The following is a 17,755-nucleotide window of genomic DNA, read 5'->3' as shown; positions in this document are numbered from 1 at the left end:
GTAGATGGTCTGTTTGTGTGTCTGTAGATGATCTCTCTGTGTGTGTGGCTGTAGATGTTCTGACTGTCTGTAGATGATCTGTCTTTGTGTGTCTGTAGATTATTTGACTGTGTCTGTAGATGGTCTGTGTGTGTGTGTAGATGATCTGTTTGTGTGTCTGTAGATGGTCTGTTTGTGTGTCTGTAGATGGTCTCTCTGTGTGTCTGTAGATGATCTGCGTGTGTGTGGCTGTAGATGTTCTGACTGTCTGTAGATGATCTGTCTTTGTGTGTCCGTAGATGATTTGACTGTGTCTGTAGATGGTCTGTGTGTGTGTGTGTGTGTGTGTCTGTAGATAGTCTGTTTGTGTGTCTGTAGATGGTCTGTTTGTGTGTCTGTAGATGGTCTCTCTGTGTGTCTGTAGATGATCTGCGTGTGTGTGGCTGTAGATGTTCTGACTGTCTGTAGATGATCTGACTGTGTGTCTGTGGATGATCTGACTGTGTGTCTGTATATGATCAGACTGTGTGTGCCTGTAGATGATCTCTCTGTGTGTGTGTGTGTGTGTGTGTGACTGTAGATGTTCTGACTGTGTGTGTCTGTAAATTATCTGACTGTGTGTGTGTGTGTGTGTGTGTGTGTGTGTGCGTGTGCGTGCGCGCGCGTGTGTCTGTGTGTCTGTAGGTTGTCTGGCTGTATGGTGACAGAGGAAGGCTGTGGTTATTTGTCTTCAGCTCTGAGTTCAAACCCCTCACACCTGAGAGAGCTGGATCTGAGCTACAATCACCCAGGACAATCAGGAGTCCAGCTGCTCAACCACAAACAGGAGGATCCAAATTATAAACTTCAGATACTCAAGTATGTCAGATACTAATATTGACATACTGAACGTGTGTGTGAATGATGCAGATCTACATAAATGTGCATTTGTGTGTTTATAGTGTGGATCATGGGGGAGAGATCAGGATGACAGCAGGACTACAGAAGTGTAGGTCTACAAACACACACAAACACAAACACACACACACACACACACACACCTCACAGAAACCTGTGCAAAAAACTAGATTTAAAGAGAAACACGATGAGCCGTTTTTTAATCCTCTGGGGTCGACAAATGCGCTGGTGCATTTTGTGGCTGATAATGCCGAAAAGTACTTAAATTACTCTGTCATTTTTGATCATACAGATAAAAGCAACACATCATTCGAATCTACTTTTATTTGTATACACTCATAATAACAACAAAACACTGTGCTTTTGTAAAATAAAGAAAATAAATAGGGTGTGCTTTCTGCCGTCTAGGTCTCCGTTAACTTTTTTCTGAAACGCGTCACAAAAATGAACTGTAACTCAGCAAATACAAATATTCTATGATAAAGTAATCGTATAAAACCAACAGGAGGTACAGTCTTTCCTGTCTGAGCTTATTGTAATGTGGTCACACCCACGCACAGCGCGCTATTCATACAATAATCATCCACGTGAGACGCGAAGAAGATTCATCAAGTTCATCTCGGCTACTTTTCGTTTCTGGAAGAAGACACACTGTGAGGAAAAGACAGAATTTACCTCAGAAGAAGAACGCGATGTGATGTAAAGCTTAAGCCAGCGGAGGAGATCGTTTCTACTCTGCGTTCCAAATTATTATACATGTCCAATACCCTCAAATTCAAGGACTTAATGTGGGGACACATTTCAAGTGAGAGCAAAGGTTACATCGCGTCACCTTGTAAGATACATTGTTACAGTTTTCATGTGTCAAACACAACTATGCAAAAAAAGCTTTTTTTTTTTTTTGCATTTATTTTTGGCCATATGACAGAAATCTGATATTTGTCCAATTTCTGTTTTGCATAAAATTGAATAATATTTGGTACATACTATGCTGTATTCTAAAATGATCTGATATTAACTTTTGCATGGATTTTATTGAAAAGAGCTTAGGCTCATGTAACCAGAAGTTTTAAGATATATGAATATGCTTTTAAGTTTTTCTTGCCTCATGGCTTTACATTATCTTAACAATCAAAGCAATTCAACATTACATCCTTTGGATCTCTGGCAAGCCATTCTTTGTAATTTTCTTTGGTGAGCCAAATATCTTGAAACTTGCATTTTCCAGTCATCACGTTTCAGCGGTTTCAGCCTATTTTTGCAATGTTTCACGGTGTGTCTGTGAAACATTGAGGTACCATCTTAGTAGTTGTGTGTGCGTGTGAACGTCATGGCAACGAACAACACAAAGTACCTCACGTGGGAAACACTTAACATAACGCATAAATGTGCAACGTAAATCAAGCAAGCTAGTATGCACAAAGTGTTAGCGAAAGCGGACCAGAGGGAATAATATGGAATTTTCAAGGACCTGTATCCATTTTGTTTATTTTCAAAAACTTTCCAGGGCCTTGAAAATTTTTAATCAGATTCACAAACTTTCAAGGATTTCAAGGACCCGTGGGAACCTGTGGAGAGTACCACAACGCATGTGTGCATTCCTCTGCTCATATACAAGGTGCAGTGCATGCGTCTTGATAAAATTTGCTTGGAGTAAGTTATAACATGTTTCATAAATGTTACAACTAGGGTTGGGTATCGTTTGAATTTTATCAATTCCGTTTCCGATTCTGCTTCTTGATTCTGATTCTTTTCAATTCCCAGTTTCGATTCCAATGTGATTAAATAATGATATCAAACATTTATCCTGTGTCTCTTTTTTGCAAACCATTTATTGGAGCTGAATACCATGAACAAAAATCAAAAGGCTACATAAAAACTGGACTCTTTAAGAGCTGGTTGTGTGCAAAATACAACTGCATGATTCTGGATAAATATATATTTTTTCTTTCCCAATGGAAGTTGTGGTTCGCTCATGATTCTGAAGACACATGTAATTTATGAACGAATGATTCAATGATTCGTTCAAGTTGTACTTGGTTCATTACTGGATGAATCAGCGTTTCAGCACCTTTACAGAAAATTAAAGATTCTACAATATATTAGTAGTAGCTCATCAGTGGTGACTGTCAAGTTGATGTACATATGGCAGAAATGTACGGTAATAATCAGTTAATGATGTAATCAAACAGACAATGAACATGAACAATCATTGCTATTAATAGCAATGATTATATGTTGCAATCAAACTTATAGCCAAATTTGGTAGTTCTGTATGTTGTTTCAGGGTTCGCATCATCTGAGGTCATTTGAGGGGTTGGCATCGTCTCTTCTCAGGTGTTCTGGATCCAGACTGAAGCTTGTGTAGTTCCTAGAAACAAATAGAGACAAAATTAGCGTAGCTGCTATTCCAACCAAGCAAAAATGATTTGTTCAACCCAAGCTAAAGAATAATAATGTGCATTTGATCAGATATAACTGCAGTACAAGATTATGAGATGCATTATGTGAATGCTTGACTAAAGAGATGTGTCTTTAATCTAGATTTAAACAGAGAAAGTGTGTCTGAAACCCGAACGTTATCAGGAAGACTATTCCAGAGTTTGGGAGCCAAGTGCGAAAAAGCTCTACCTCCTTTAGTTGACTTTGCTATCCTAGGTACTACCAAAAGTCCAGAGTTTTGCGACCTTAGGGAGTGTGATGGATTGTAGCGTGATAGAAGACTAGTTAGGTACACAGGAGCTGAACCACTAAGGGTCTTACAGGTAAGTAATAGTATTTTGTAACTGATACGGAACTTAACAGGTAGCCAGTGCAGAGACTGTAAAATTGGAGTAATATGATCATACTTTCTTGACCTGGTAAGGACTCTAGCCGCTGCATTTTGGACTACCTGTAGCTTGTTTATTGAAGATGCAGGACAACCACCTAGCAGTGCATTACAATAGTCCAGTCTAGAGGTCATGAATGCATGAACTAGCTTTTCTGCATCAGAAACAGGTAACGGTCCGTAGCTTGTAGTGATGCGCGGATGGCGGTTATGTTCGCTGGTGCTGCAGATAATCCATGGGTCGGGTGGGTCAGGTAATATAAAATTGCATTCTGATTATTTGCGGGTGTCTCACGGGTGGATAAGATAAATCATTAATCAAATATTAAAGCTGCAGTCAGTAAGTTTTGCTTCTTTGTCGCCATCTCTGTTGAAAACCTGGTATTGCAGCCAGGTGCGGAATTATCTTTATTACGTGGGCTGTACTCTGGCACAGCTTCAGCACGGATGAATTTGTTTTGAGGTGAATGTGCAGCTGTCAGTCACCACACTGGTGTAAATCAAACACTTAGTAATCACAGATTCTTGGAATATATGACCCAAAGCAGAATTTTCACCGGATATTGTCATCTGAACAAGTAACAAGTCTGCCCAACTGAGGAAAAAAGCATTACCATAAATCGCGCTACAATGGTGATTAAATCTAACGATCGGTTAGCTCATATCACATCAAACCGTGCAAATTATTATTATTGTTATACTTTATTCTCAAATTATTATTAACAACATCAGCATTGCGTGACTATGGATATAGTGTGTATTAACGTGTAGATTTCAATTTCTGTACAGTCTAATATCTAATTGTCATGCCATTCGAATTTCATATTAAGAAATTATTTTAACCCCAAAAGCAAACTATGCTCTCTTCGAAATGGTTTTCTTTAGAATACAAATCTTGTGTAATCCCAGGCTATCTGTAATCAGAAGCACGTTTAAAACTGGAATATAATTTAATTTCATTCACATGTGTTTCATAAAAACATAATCCTTTCTGGATCACAATCCGCCATCAAAATGATACATTTAATTATTCTAGCTGCTGTGAGAAAAGGCTATAAACGATCCGCCACCTGCAGGATCCTCACATGCGATAACTTAGTAGCTGGGAAGACTTATTTATGTTTCCAGACGTGACGTAATGACGCAGTGCCATGCTCGAATTTCCTGCGAAAACCTACCCGTACCACTCAAATTACAAAACATTATTATAAGCTAACCGTTGTGAATCGGACTAAAGCAAGGCGATAGTTTTGAACACTGGCTGGTTATGTACTTGCTCAAATATTGATTTCGGATCATTTTTAACCAAAAAATGTTACGGACTGCAGCTTTAACTACATTTTCTAAAATATGAATGTGTTTTAAATAGGCTACAGAAATTGAATAAACTGTTAATTAACATTTTAAAGTTATTCAACAAAACATTATTTAGTCAAGAGCATTGTCTCTGTCTTTTGTTGTTTGATTAACATTACTGACAGACAGCACAGCTTTATTAGGCTGCTGTCACAAGACCTATTTCACGGATCCAATACTGATACACATGCGTTTTCATTCGCAACTGTTTACATTAACTTGAGACAAAACCAACAGTGTTTATGAGGATACTCGCCAGGACGACCATTTTGACGTTATTTTGTGTGTATTTGGCCACTTAAGCACAACAAGCTTTGCTTTGCTTTGGTACTCGCAGCGCGTGCTTTGGATGTGACTGAGCGCACAGAAAAGCACATCTGGAGCGCACGAGTACCAAAAGGCTTAAAAAGACGTGCAAATAATACATTTTTGTGACAATGCAACAATGACTGATTAGGCAATTGACAATTCTGTCAACTGTACCGAAACGCGAGCTAAAGTCTTGAATCGCAGCGTGCAACAGCACTAGATGCTCTGATGAGAAAAGAAGGTCAAAGAGAGAGGAGGCGGTACAGCTGACTCACTCGCGCTGTTTTCAAATGACTGATTTGATCTGATGGTTTGTGTGAATTTATTTACTCATCTAACCTACACGCTATATTGAATAAATGTTATGCAGGAATTTCCCGCATTTTAAAGTCGAAAACTGCGGGAATATATGCGCAATCCCACACCGAAATTCAGGACCTGATTAAACATAATTCTATTGTACAGAGAAGTGTGAAACATGGCTTTTCCAAAACTTTCTGAGTTTATTTTTCCAAAACTTTCCAGGCCTGGAAATTGCTGTTTTAAAATTCCATGTCTTTTCTAGGTTTTTCATGGCCGTATGAACCCTGAATGTGATGATCGGGTGCGGTTATCTAAATTACACAAACATATAGGTGCGGGCGGTTGGCGGGTGGATAATTTATTTGAAGCTGCGGATTCGGGTGATGTTTTAGCTCATCCGCACATCACTAGTACCTTGGCAATGTTTCTAAGATGAAAGAATGCTGTTTTTGTACCATGGGAAATATGATTTTCATATTTTGCTGATAAGTTGCTGTTTAATATAACACCCAGATTTTTGACTGTAGTGGTAGTAACCGTACATTTGACTAGTTGCAAATTGTAATCCAAGAGATTCTGTGTACTGTTTTTTGGTCCAATAAGTAATGTCTCTGTATTATCCGAATTTAATAGGAGAAAATTATCCAATCTTTTACATTTTTAACACACTCTGTTAGCTTAGATCATTTAGAAGTTTCATCTGGTCTTGTTGAGATATATAGTTGAGTATCATCAGCATAACAATGGAAACTAATCCCGTATTTTCTAATAATATTACTAAGGGGCAACATGTATACTGAAAATAGCAGAAAACCTAGGACAGATCCTTGTGGCAATCCATACTTTACTGGTGATAATTGATCACTATATTAATGAGCACATTTGTGAATAGTGAGGACAATTAGGACTTTGCAAATCCAGTCAAAGTTGTAAACACACACAGACATCTTCACGGTTGTGTTGTTCTTGATGTTTCTCTCTTCTTGTGTTCAGATGCCTGTGATCTCACACTGGATCCAAACACAGCACACACTCGACTCATTCTGTCTGATGAGAACAGGAAGATCACATATGTGAAAGATCATCAGCCATATCCTGATCATCCAGAGAGATTTGATGGTGTTCATCAGGTTCTGTGTGTTGAGAGTCTGACTGGACGCTGTTACTGGGAGGCTGAATGGAGCGGATATAATGCTGAAATATCAGTGTCATATAAAGGAATCATCAGGAAAGGAGAGAGAGACTGTGTGTTTGGATACAATGACAAATCCTGGAGTCTGTGGTGCGCTGATAATGGATTTACTGTCTGGCACAATAATAACAGAACTGATATACCTGCTGTCTGTTCATCCTCCAATAGAGCAGGAGTGTATGTGGACGTGTCGACCGGCTCTCTGTCCTTCTACAGCGTCTCTGACTTACACACACTCACACACTTACACACATTCAGCACCACATTCACTGAACCCCTCTGTGCTGGGTTCAGAGTTTATGATTCCTCAGTGTCTCTGTGTCAGATTAAACGATAAAGAGACTCTCTTCAAATCCTTTCTGATGTTCACATGCACAAAACCCATCAAATCTCACATCATTATATTTGTATGAATTCATTTTTAATTAATTTTTCATTGTCATCTAGAAGTTATAAATCTAGTTTAGACACGCATACTGTTCTGAATCTTTAATAAACTGAGTAATAAAGTTGATTTAGTATTTATAATGTAAACTGATCATTAAATGTAATAAAAGTACATTTGTGACTCATTTAGTCATGAACTCGTTTATGAATCACTGATGTGCACTGATAACAGTATGAATAATGATGAATGTGATTGAGATCAGCAGAATGAAACAGAGGCTGAATTGACTCAGAATGAATCAGTCTCTTGATCGTCTGCTTTATTTTTCTGTCTGTGCTGATTTAACACTCAATTCACTAAATGAATTCTGTACAAACACTCACAGTATCGCTGCTGAACACAGTTGATCTCGCTGTTCAGTAATTCCAGTCTTTCAGGAGCTTCAGAGCTTCAATCTGCTGCTTGATCTCTAGAAAATCTTCATCAGCATCTCTTCTTCTGAAATGATTGTCTTAGTTTCATTCATAAATCTACATTAATAAAGTACTTTATAATATGAAACAAGTCTTTTAACATCTTATATGAGGCTCATACTCTAAAAGGTTTGAGTTACAAAGAGAGTCAATATATCTGTAACAGAATTTTTGTGTTAATTTAAATAAGCCCAGACACCAACTGTTACAGCCAGCTGCTGGAGTGCCCATCTCAGTCACCAGAGGGCACTCCTCCTGGATCATTGTTTGTCTGTCCTGGACTTCGTTTCCCATAACCTCTTGCACTGATTATTGTTTTATTACTGCCAGCTGTTTGTCATTCACCTATTAGCTTCACCTGATACATACCTCGCTCATTGTGTCCTTGGTTGCATCAGTATTGCATTCTGTTTCCTGTTATGTGTTTCTGTGTGCTGGATTACCTTGTGTTTTTGCGTTGTTTTCGGATCACTGTTTGGGAATCAATAAACTGTACTTGGTTCTTCAATGTTTCCCTGAATATTCCATGACAGAATACTGATATAACTTCAAGATGCAGCACTTTATCACCTTTGGACTGTGGAACTCCAGATTTCTCCTGCTTCTAAGAAGGAGCATAAAACTCAGCTCCAGATGTTGGCGGCTCGTCGTCAACTGGGGATGGGAGTAGGAGGTATTGAACAGACTTTTTGGACTTTGGCGGTGGGACTGAGACTTTGTGACTCTGATTTAAACAAGATATTTAATGAATGCCTTGATAACCGGTGCCACTACTAAACTGTGGTAACATGAGCCCCCAATAATCAAGAATCTTAAGTCCCTCCATCTCCCACAGAGGCAAGGGGAGTTTGTTCCCATTGCTGTTTCCCCGGAGATGCCTGAGTCTGCTACACCTTCAGAGGATAGTCAGGGGGGAGGGCAGCAAAATCTGCTTCTGTGGACCCATGTCCAGTGGTCCTTGAGGACCTGACTCCGGTGGTCCTGGAGAACCTGACTCGAAAGTTGCTACAGAGCTGCCTGATTTCACTGCTGCTACCATAATCAAGAAGGCCATCTTTGCCTTTAACCTCTGGGCTGTTCTGCATGCATGGGCCACTTCGGAGTCCACTCACAAGTCTGCTCTGGTCCGGGAGTCCTCAGAGTCAACTCCAGAATCCACTCCAGAATCCATCCATTGGAGCTGCCAATGATGCCGTATTCACGGGCAAGAAAAACACTGCTATGAAAGGATTTGAGTGAGTAAGATTGATTGTTTCCTTATATGTGGATCTATGTTAAGGCTGCAGGACATGTGAAAAAAAAAAAAAAAAAAAATGATATATATATTATTTTTTTTGCTTTGTTTTGTTTTAATGCTGTTCATATATTTATTTTTGCTTGTTACAGGAACTTAAGTGCCCACAGTCAGGGGTCAGCACAGAGGATGGGGAACTGACAGCAGCATCCTGGAAGTGGTATGGGGTGATTGATGCTGTATTAGGCTCTAAGCCATCCATGACCCCACCACTGCTCATACAGTCTGGCAGCAAGGATATTGCTGATCATTCCTCACTCTCTGTTGTTGGCCCATCTGCACCAAGAAAGAGAAGGGGAACTTTTAAGATATCTCAAGGAGATGGCAAAAAGAGAGGAAGAAGCCCAACAGAGAGAGGAAGAGTTCAGGGAGAGAATGCAGAGGAGAGAGGATATGAGGGATGAAGAGATTGGACAGAGGGATGAGGAAAGGAAAGAGGCTGCAGTAAGAGAGGAGAGGTTCCTCAGTTTAATGGAGATGTTTACCAATCGCTTTCAAAAAATAGCTTATTTTTTTTCATTCTTTTGATTTGCTTTGTTTTTATACATTTGTATAATTTTATTTTAGTTTTTTCATTGTTTATAGACTCCTTGTTTTTGAAGTTTTCATGCTGATATGGCATACAAAGAAAGATCTGAAATATCTCAGGATTTATTAATTTGATTTGATTAATTTGCCTGAAAATAAATGAATTAACAGTTATAAGTTTGCAGCTGTCTGTGGTGTGATTAAATTTGTCTTTAGAACGATTAGTCGACCAAAATTTTATTAGGTTAGTTGCAGCAATACAAAGAAGAAAGGAAATAGAAAGAACCTGTCAGTGTCCGTGACAGATCATAAAGGGCTGGTCTTTGTGGTAATTAGAGGCTACATCAATCCAAACCTTTGCCTATCATTCATTGACCTCAAATATGGCTTATTTAAAATTGAAACGGAAGTAATAGCACCTTCGGTGCTCAAACGCTAATGTAGATAAATGTGTTATTGGGCATATCTGAGTGTTTGTGTGGACTGTGGAAGCAATTAGTTTATGCGATTAAGCATTTGTGTATGCTCATATCAACAAAACATTGTGATTTTGTAAAATAAATAAAACCAAAACAGGGTGTGCTTCCTTCAACTGTGGAGTGCATCACAAAAATGAACCAAAACCAGCATATAGGCTACTTGTCTCACAGACGTGAGAAATAGCCTACCTGGTCTCATGGCATTTACGTACCTTGGTGCACTTTTTAGTGTGACATGTACATATTACTGCAGTTTCCAAAATAAATTAACACTGATTTACAGAGTTGCGATTAATAAAGTGTAATTTTCGCACAATTACTTGAAGAATATCATGCTATGACTTCAAAACAATATTAATATGCTGGGAGATTTGGAAACTGATGCTTTCGAATGTCAGCATCACACACATCCAGCTTCATATCTATGGGTTTTCATATATGACAAGTTTGTTCGGTAGCTCACGGAGTACGGAGACTGATTTAGGAGACGAGAAGCACCGGTTCGAATCCCGTGTAACTGCAGTTCGACAAAACAATTAAAATCTGCATAAAAGTAAGTTCAAATGGCACAGTTGCATCAGCTAATACATTTTTATATCAGTTTTGCATTTGTTAACACTATCGGGTAGGTTTAGGGCTGGATTTGGTGTAGGGCATATTTCCAACAAGATAGAGCATTAATCTTTAGCGACAGTCCCTGGATATTTGAATTCTGAACCGCCGCAATACGTATCTGAAGCAACGTAATAAAAAAACAGCAATGCATACCAATATCTATGTAATAAAAATGTGCCAGGGTTTACATATTAAACCAAAATGGTGTAGCACAAAAAGTGTGCAGAGGTACGTATTTTTATGAGACCAGGTTGCAAGGGCCGTGCACAGGGGGGTGGCCCGGTGGCCACTGTCCCTCTGCCCAGATCGGCTGAGCTGCCCCTCTCACCAACCCATCACCCTATCACCCCAGCTCAAAGCATTCTGTCACCAATCAGCTTAAGATCGCTCACATCGCAGCATCACTCACAATGTGCCAGCTCTCTAGAGAGTGGAAACGACAGTTCCCGAAGGTCGTTGCATTAACAGGTAGATGCATTACATTTCACATTACAGTCAGTGGTTGATCCGCTGAATTAGTAATTTGGTAGGCTAGTTTGTTTTTGTATTCCTGTCGGTAATGATTTGCTCTCAGTCTTCTAAAAATGTTAAGAACAAAATATCCACGTTCTTAGAATTAGAATGTCTAATCAAATTATTGTACCCGATCAGATCTAATATAGATAAAATCAAGTTTGCTGTTGTTGGCACACTTTGTAGACAAGAGAAAAAAAAAAGCCTTCAAGATTCAGACATACAAATAAGAAAGAGAGAAAGCACGAAGGAGGCTGCTAAACATTGCAAACATTCAAAGATCCAACAAACCAACAGGTACATCATCATATAGAACATATATTTCCCATTATAATCACTTGTCTTAGTTGATACTAGTAATCTATATAACACATCATTTATAACATTTTATTAAAACCATATTAATAGTAGGCCTATAAATAGTTAAAATATGTTCTAAATGAGTTGTTTATTAGCAGGCTATATAATATAGATTTATGATGAATAATATTAAATTAACATTTATCAGACGCTAAAAGCGACTTACAGTGCATTCAGGCTATAATATATATATATATATATATATATATATATATATATATATATATTTTTTTTTTTTTTTTTAATCAGTATGTGTGTTTCCTGGGAACTGAACCCACGACCTTTTGCGCTGCTAACGCAATGTGTAATACTTATATTTTCATTGAAGATGAGGTAGCAGCATGCTCAGAGAGTGAGGAAGAGCCCACTGAGCATCAGCCAAATCAGGCAGGTAAGACTTTTAGGCTGGGTGACAGCAAGGGAATATGTTAGTGTGACAAAAAAAAAAAAAAAGACATGCATTAAATTATTCAAATGAAAGAGTAATTACATTACAACAACATAAATTGAATTAGCACTAAGCCTGACAATTGTATTTACAATATGATTGTAAAAAGGTTTGTTATTCATTCCCTATATTAAAATGAAACTGCCCCCGAGCTCATTGTGGTTTAGTTGCCACCAGTATGTATATGTATATATTTTATATTTTATTATAACAGGGTAATATATTAAATACAAAAAGAGTTGACAATGCTCCTCTTAATTTTGCATTCTCTTCATGGTTGGCGTCATCATCATCATCGGTGATCACATCTTCAGCTTCAATTATGTCACCACTGGCAAAGCACATGTTGTGAAGGATGACACAGCTTGTCACAACAGTGGGAAAGAAGTTGGGGTTTACCTCCAGAGCTTTAAAAATTTCACCTCCAGCGTGCCTTTAGCATGCCAAAAGCCCGCTCAACAACACACCTTGCCCTGGAGTGATGCCTGTTGTAGCGAGCTTCAACAGGGGTAGCAACAGATTCGTGGTAAGGGGTCATAATGCATATAGGGGCTGTTAGGCAGGGATACGCTCCATCTCCTAGGATGTTTTTTGTGATAAATTGCGCTGTGTTTTAGGAACCTTGCATCGTGCACAGAACCAGGAAAGCATACACAGACATCCAGGAATTTTTCTTGGTGATCACACACAGCCTGGAACTGAACTGAAAAGAACAGTTTCCTGTTGAAGTAACAGGCAGCGTTGACTGATGGAAGCTTTATTCGAACATGTCAGCCGTCAATGGCTCCAACTGCCACACTGAAAACAGGAAAGCCTGCAAGCCTGGCAAATCCTGTACCCACCTCCTCTAACTCTTCACCTCGAGGAAGCCGAACAACTCTTCTTAGGAGGCCAAGGACGTCCTTACTGACCCTGTGCACAAGCCTATGGACTGTAGACCGAGGGATATCAAAGGCTGAAGCAACCACTGGATGCCGCATTGGCCAGCCAGTAGACGAACACTAGCACTTCTATTTCTTTTGACCATCCCTGTTGAACCTCATAAGGGACTGCGTTTATCAGGTGCAGTATGGATGCCCGGCTGAGGCACAGATCAGGGCGGAGGTCAGACTCCCCATCAAAATACAGCCTCAGGATGGGAACTGTCATTTAATTTGACAGTATAATGTAGGGTTTCCACTCCATTTTAATATGAAAAAGGATAAGTGTAATGCAGCTGTTTGTAAGTGTTGTATTTTGTTGTATTGTATTTTGTTTTGTATTATGTATTGCATACATACAGCATTGTGGAAAAACATCAGCACCACTCTCCGGACGTTATGCTTGTGAACGGCAGATCTGCACCGACGTGCTTTTTCTAGTCTCGTGAATAAGCTGGTAAGCATTTAACAAATAATGAGCAGTGCATGGATAAGGGTAGGGTAAGGATAAATAAAATTGTGAGTAATGGAAAAGAAATGTAGATGTGTATTTTTTGTGCAATGGCAAAAATGTCATGTAAGAATGTTGTCTATCTGAATAATTGACAGCAGATGTAAAATGAACGTAATTATGTCACCAGATGCAATTGTATGACCTAGTAGTGTTTTCCAAAACGTGCATACTTTTCTGCTACACACTCAAAAGGATCTACTTTTTCTTCGCAAAAAAAGTACATAGTTTTTTAGGGCATAGTACAAGTAGGCACATTGGGACGCAGGGTGGGAGTCTACTCCAGAGTCGGTTCCAGTACAGGAGTCTACTCCTGAGCAAGGTTATTATAGTTTTGAATTTTTGAATTTGTTTTATTTTAATATCGTTTTAAAATTTGCTATAAAATTCAGTTTAGTTTTTATTAGTTTCATGAATATTTTTGTTAGTTTTAGTTTAGTTTTTATTTTGTGAATACATTTTTATAGTTTAGTTTATAAACACAATAAGGAGTTAGTAGATATGAAGCAGACAGTCTACTAATACTCTTATGAGAGTTTGTTGACATGTAGTTGCAACATTACTTAGTGTCAACAGAATGTTCAAAAGGGACCATCAAAATAAAGCATTACCCTTTTTTCTTATTTAACCATAATCCTGACATTGTAACTGTCGTGTCTTATTCACTTTTCCGTGAACAGCCGCGCATAAATCATAACTGGGACTAATGAAATTCAATAATAACGGCAATCGCATTTAACAGTAAAGACTCATATTTGAATATGTTTTAATTTATGAAGAATTATAAGCGTGTGTCTGATGTGATTTAGCCTATGCACATTTGTTCGAAAGCCAGAGTGATCACAAGATGCTAGTCAAAAGTTAGGCTATTGTTTACAGAAAGGATGTGCGTTATCATCTTTTTTTTTTCTTCTGTTAATTATCATGTTGCGCTGTCAGTCTGTTTTTCTTCAAAGCACCAACTTAGAATGCCTAATGTTGGTTTGATTGCTTGTGTTAGGGTAGACTGAGTACAGTAGAGACACTTTCTGCTTTTTTCATCACTACACAAAAACTAGATGCTGAAATGAAGCGATTTTTCACATGATATTTATTTTGCTAAAATATCATAAATTGATAATAGCCATAAGCAGTTCATATTTTCCACAATTAGCTCATAAACATGAGGTGCATTTTTGTCTCAACTGTACCCATATGGTGTACAGCTGAAACAGTACCATGGTACAGTTGAGACACCCATTCGTAATGCTGTAAAGCTGGCTAATGATTTATTGCAAATATAATAACTACAAAATTACAGTTTTAAATAATTACATTTTAAAAATACATTTATTTATTTGCTTTATTTAATTAAGATTCAGTTAAACAAAATAGGAACAAATGCTTAACACTAGATATATATGCCAAACAGTATAACAGTAAAAATAACAATATACATACCTATATATTCTATAACCCTATACTCTAAACCATATGCACCACTCAAAACTGCATGTTTACATTTTCAATCATTCTGTGTGATTTATAAGCTTGTTTCATCATGGGGACCTAAAAAAATTTTCCCATAAGGTTAGAATTTACTGATATTACTATATTTGTGGGGACATTTGGCCCCCATAATGTAAAACCAGTAGACAAACACGCATAGCCTTTGTATGCATTTTATTTTCTATGATTGAACAGTTACTGTATACAGTACATAACAACCTATAAAGGATGTCTCAACTATACACTGTAAAAAAAAATTGTAGTTTCTACAGCAAAATTTTACAGAATTTTACTGTTTAAACATTTTACAAGATGTAGCAGTAATTCGCAATGCATTATGGGCCAAATAAGGTTTTACAGTTGTTAACAGTATATTTCCATGTCAACTGTAATTCATTTACAAGAAGCAGGTGTTGTCACTGTAGCTCCTGCTTTTTACACTACTTTACTGTAGTGTGGCATTATGGGATTGTGCGCGCATCATTAAAGGGTTAGTTCGCCCATTTAAGACATGAAGTTGTATGCAATCCTTACCAGCACCATAGTGCATACACACTGACCCACCCTTTAGTCACCTCCCTGGTCAGAGTTCTGGCCGCTGGAAGTTTTCAAGATAGTACTCGGTTGGTTTCCGGGGCCTCAAAACTGTGCGTTTTACGTGAAAAAAGTATTTGCGTTTCAAAGCTTGAATAATTTACATCACAAAAAACACGCCTTACAAAATTCATACCTCAGTTTTAATCGGCACTATTTTCTTTCCATTTCTATCAATCCGCGCTGCTGTCAACGTCAACAGTGCGCACGTTCAGATCAGCTGTTGATAGCGCGACTCGCTGACAACATGTCTGACTACGAAACTTCTGATGACGAAACCAATTTTAGCACAATGTCAGACGGAACAGATGATGATGAAAGTAATTTTAGCACAACGCCAAAGGGATACCTTTATGAACCGGAGTATACTTCACGAGTTCACACTTACATATAATAAACTGAGTAGAGGTTATGCGTATTTGGCGTGCTGTCCAGGGAGAGGGCTCCGAGCTCGGTACTTACCCCCGAGCCCAGGGTACTCCCCCTGTACGGGGAGAGGGGTCCGAGCTCTGCATTTAGCCCGGACCCAGAGCATTCCCCCCATGCTGGGGTAGGAACAGGCTGAAGGTGAGGAGTCGGGGTGGTGGAGGGATGCTGAAAGACTAGAACTGATGGAGGTAAGACCGCTTTGATTATTTATAGGGGTTCTCTCTCGAGCTGATTGGATAGTTGGTGTGATTGCTGATGATGAATTGGCTGCGTTAATTATCTGCGCGTGCTCCTCCCGAAATTTGTTAATAAAACATCACGTGATTTCCACTGGAGTCTAAACATCAGCTTGTTTACCGTACAGTTTAGACATTGGATCATAAAGTTAGTAAATAGAGCTTACCCGTGGTACTGGTACAGCAAAACTCTTTAAAATCATTTTTTTTTCTTTTTCCTCCTTGGTTGGGGGTGTAATCGTCTTCGCTGAAGTGAGCACTGCACACACGGAAATCCTTGATTCTCGATATTTTAGCTCCCGCATAGTAGCCGATGGCAACCAGCCAAAGCTGTCTCGTAGCTATATCCGAAACTGGAAAACGATGGAATCTGAACGGTGATCCCGGCACATTCTTGTGGTCACAGCCTGGGAATTTACAAGTTCGCACCATTGTTCATTTTCTACTTTTTATGTCGTTGTCATTCGATTGTGTAAACACTATGGAACAGCTGATCTGAACGTGCGCACTGTTGACGTTGACAGCAGCGCGGATTGATAGAAATGGTAAGAAAATAGTGCGGATTAAAACTGAGGTATGAATTTTGTCAGGCGTGTTTTTTGTGATGTAAATTAATCAAGCTTTGAAACGCAAATAACAGTTTTGAGGCCCCGGAAACTAACCGGGAGTACTATCTTGAAAAACTTCCAGCAGCCAGAACTCTGACCAGGGAGGTGACTAAAGGGTGGGTCAGTGTGTATGCACTATAGTGCTGGTAAGGATTGCATACAACTTCATGTCTTAAATGGGCGAACTAACCCTTTAAAATCTGAAATCCAGCGACTGGAGCAGAGCCAGAACCATTGAAGATTAGAGGCTTAATTCATAATTCCTGGTAAGTTCACTTAATTTTACTTAAGAAATATAACTTTTTATATTTATTTAAGTTAATGTATGTTGCAATAGCCTGCTATCATGACATTTAGACAAGCGGCCTTGGTAACTTATGTGCAGTAAACTGGAAATTGCTATTATAGCATAGTTAGGCTGAATGCTGCATTTTTCTCATTTTGGCAGATTCATTTTCTTATTGAGAGCATTTAAAGTAGTGTTTACCCAACTTTTAATGTAATTCCCAGTGTGAACGATTGTCATAGTAACGTTCTACTATCTGTCGATATAACTGATGAATAGCAAAATATGTTAAATTTCATTTGTTTATATGTTTTCAACTGTCCCATATTGACATGACATCTTACTATAATTAGAAACTACATGTAAATGATAAATTGTGTCTATTGCCACTGTAGTTGTATTCAACATTAAAGCTTGTCCGAGAAAATTTTGTAGTGAAAGACATCTTTAACGTTACATGCCGGATTGGACAAGTTAGCCTGATTAAAACTTGATTGAAAAAAAAATAACTATGGAAGCATCGAAATGCAAGACTGATTCTGATTTTATTACATTCAACATAAAAACAAATAACCTTAACGGCACACACAAACTCACGGAAGAAACATGAAGTAAATGTTCAAACTGTTGAGTTTATTTATAACATCTGATATTGTTAAGTAGCATAACAAGTGATCTGTTGCTGATTATCACGACTGCAAATGTTACATAGTTCAATA

The 17,755-nt window shown here is 38.4% G+C and overlaps 2 protein-coding genes across 3 annotated transcripts in view; one reads left to right on the top strand and one right to left on the bottom strand.

Moving 5' to 3' along the window:
• The window catches only part of LOC131531235 (NACHT, LRR and PYD domains-containing protein 3-like), a 33,366-nt gene extending 23,701 nt beyond the window's left edge, over positions 1 to 9,665 (top strand). The window contains exons 7-10 of the mRNA XM_058761884.1: positions 664 to 837; positions 921 to 967; positions 6,668 to 8,962; positions 9,114 to 9,665. Of these exons, the coding sequence (XP_058617867.1) occupies positions 664 to 837; positions 921 to 967; positions 6,668 to 7,203 (757 nt within the window). The 3' untranslated portion in view covers positions 7,204 to 8,962; positions 9,114 to 9,665. The remainder of the gene's footprint in view (positions 1 to 663; positions 838 to 920; positions 968 to 6,667; positions 8,963 to 9,113) is intronic.
• LOC131531271 (zinc finger protein 239-like) overlaps positions 1 to 17,755 on the bottom strand; it is a 267,824-nt gene that overhangs the window by 136,799 nt on the left and 113,270 nt on the right. The gene's annotated exons all lie outside the window — the stretch shown is intronic.

This window comes from Onychostoma macrolepis, chromosome 22 (genome assembly GCF_012432095.1).
Source record: "Onychostoma macrolepis isolate SWU-2019 chromosome 22, ASM1243209v1, whole genome shotgun sequence".
Lineage (NCBI taxonomy): Eukaryota > Metazoa > Chordata > Actinopteri > Cypriniformes > Cyprinidae > Onychostoma > Onychostoma macrolepis.
This window is presented reverse-complemented; position numbering and strand designations above follow the sequence as displayed.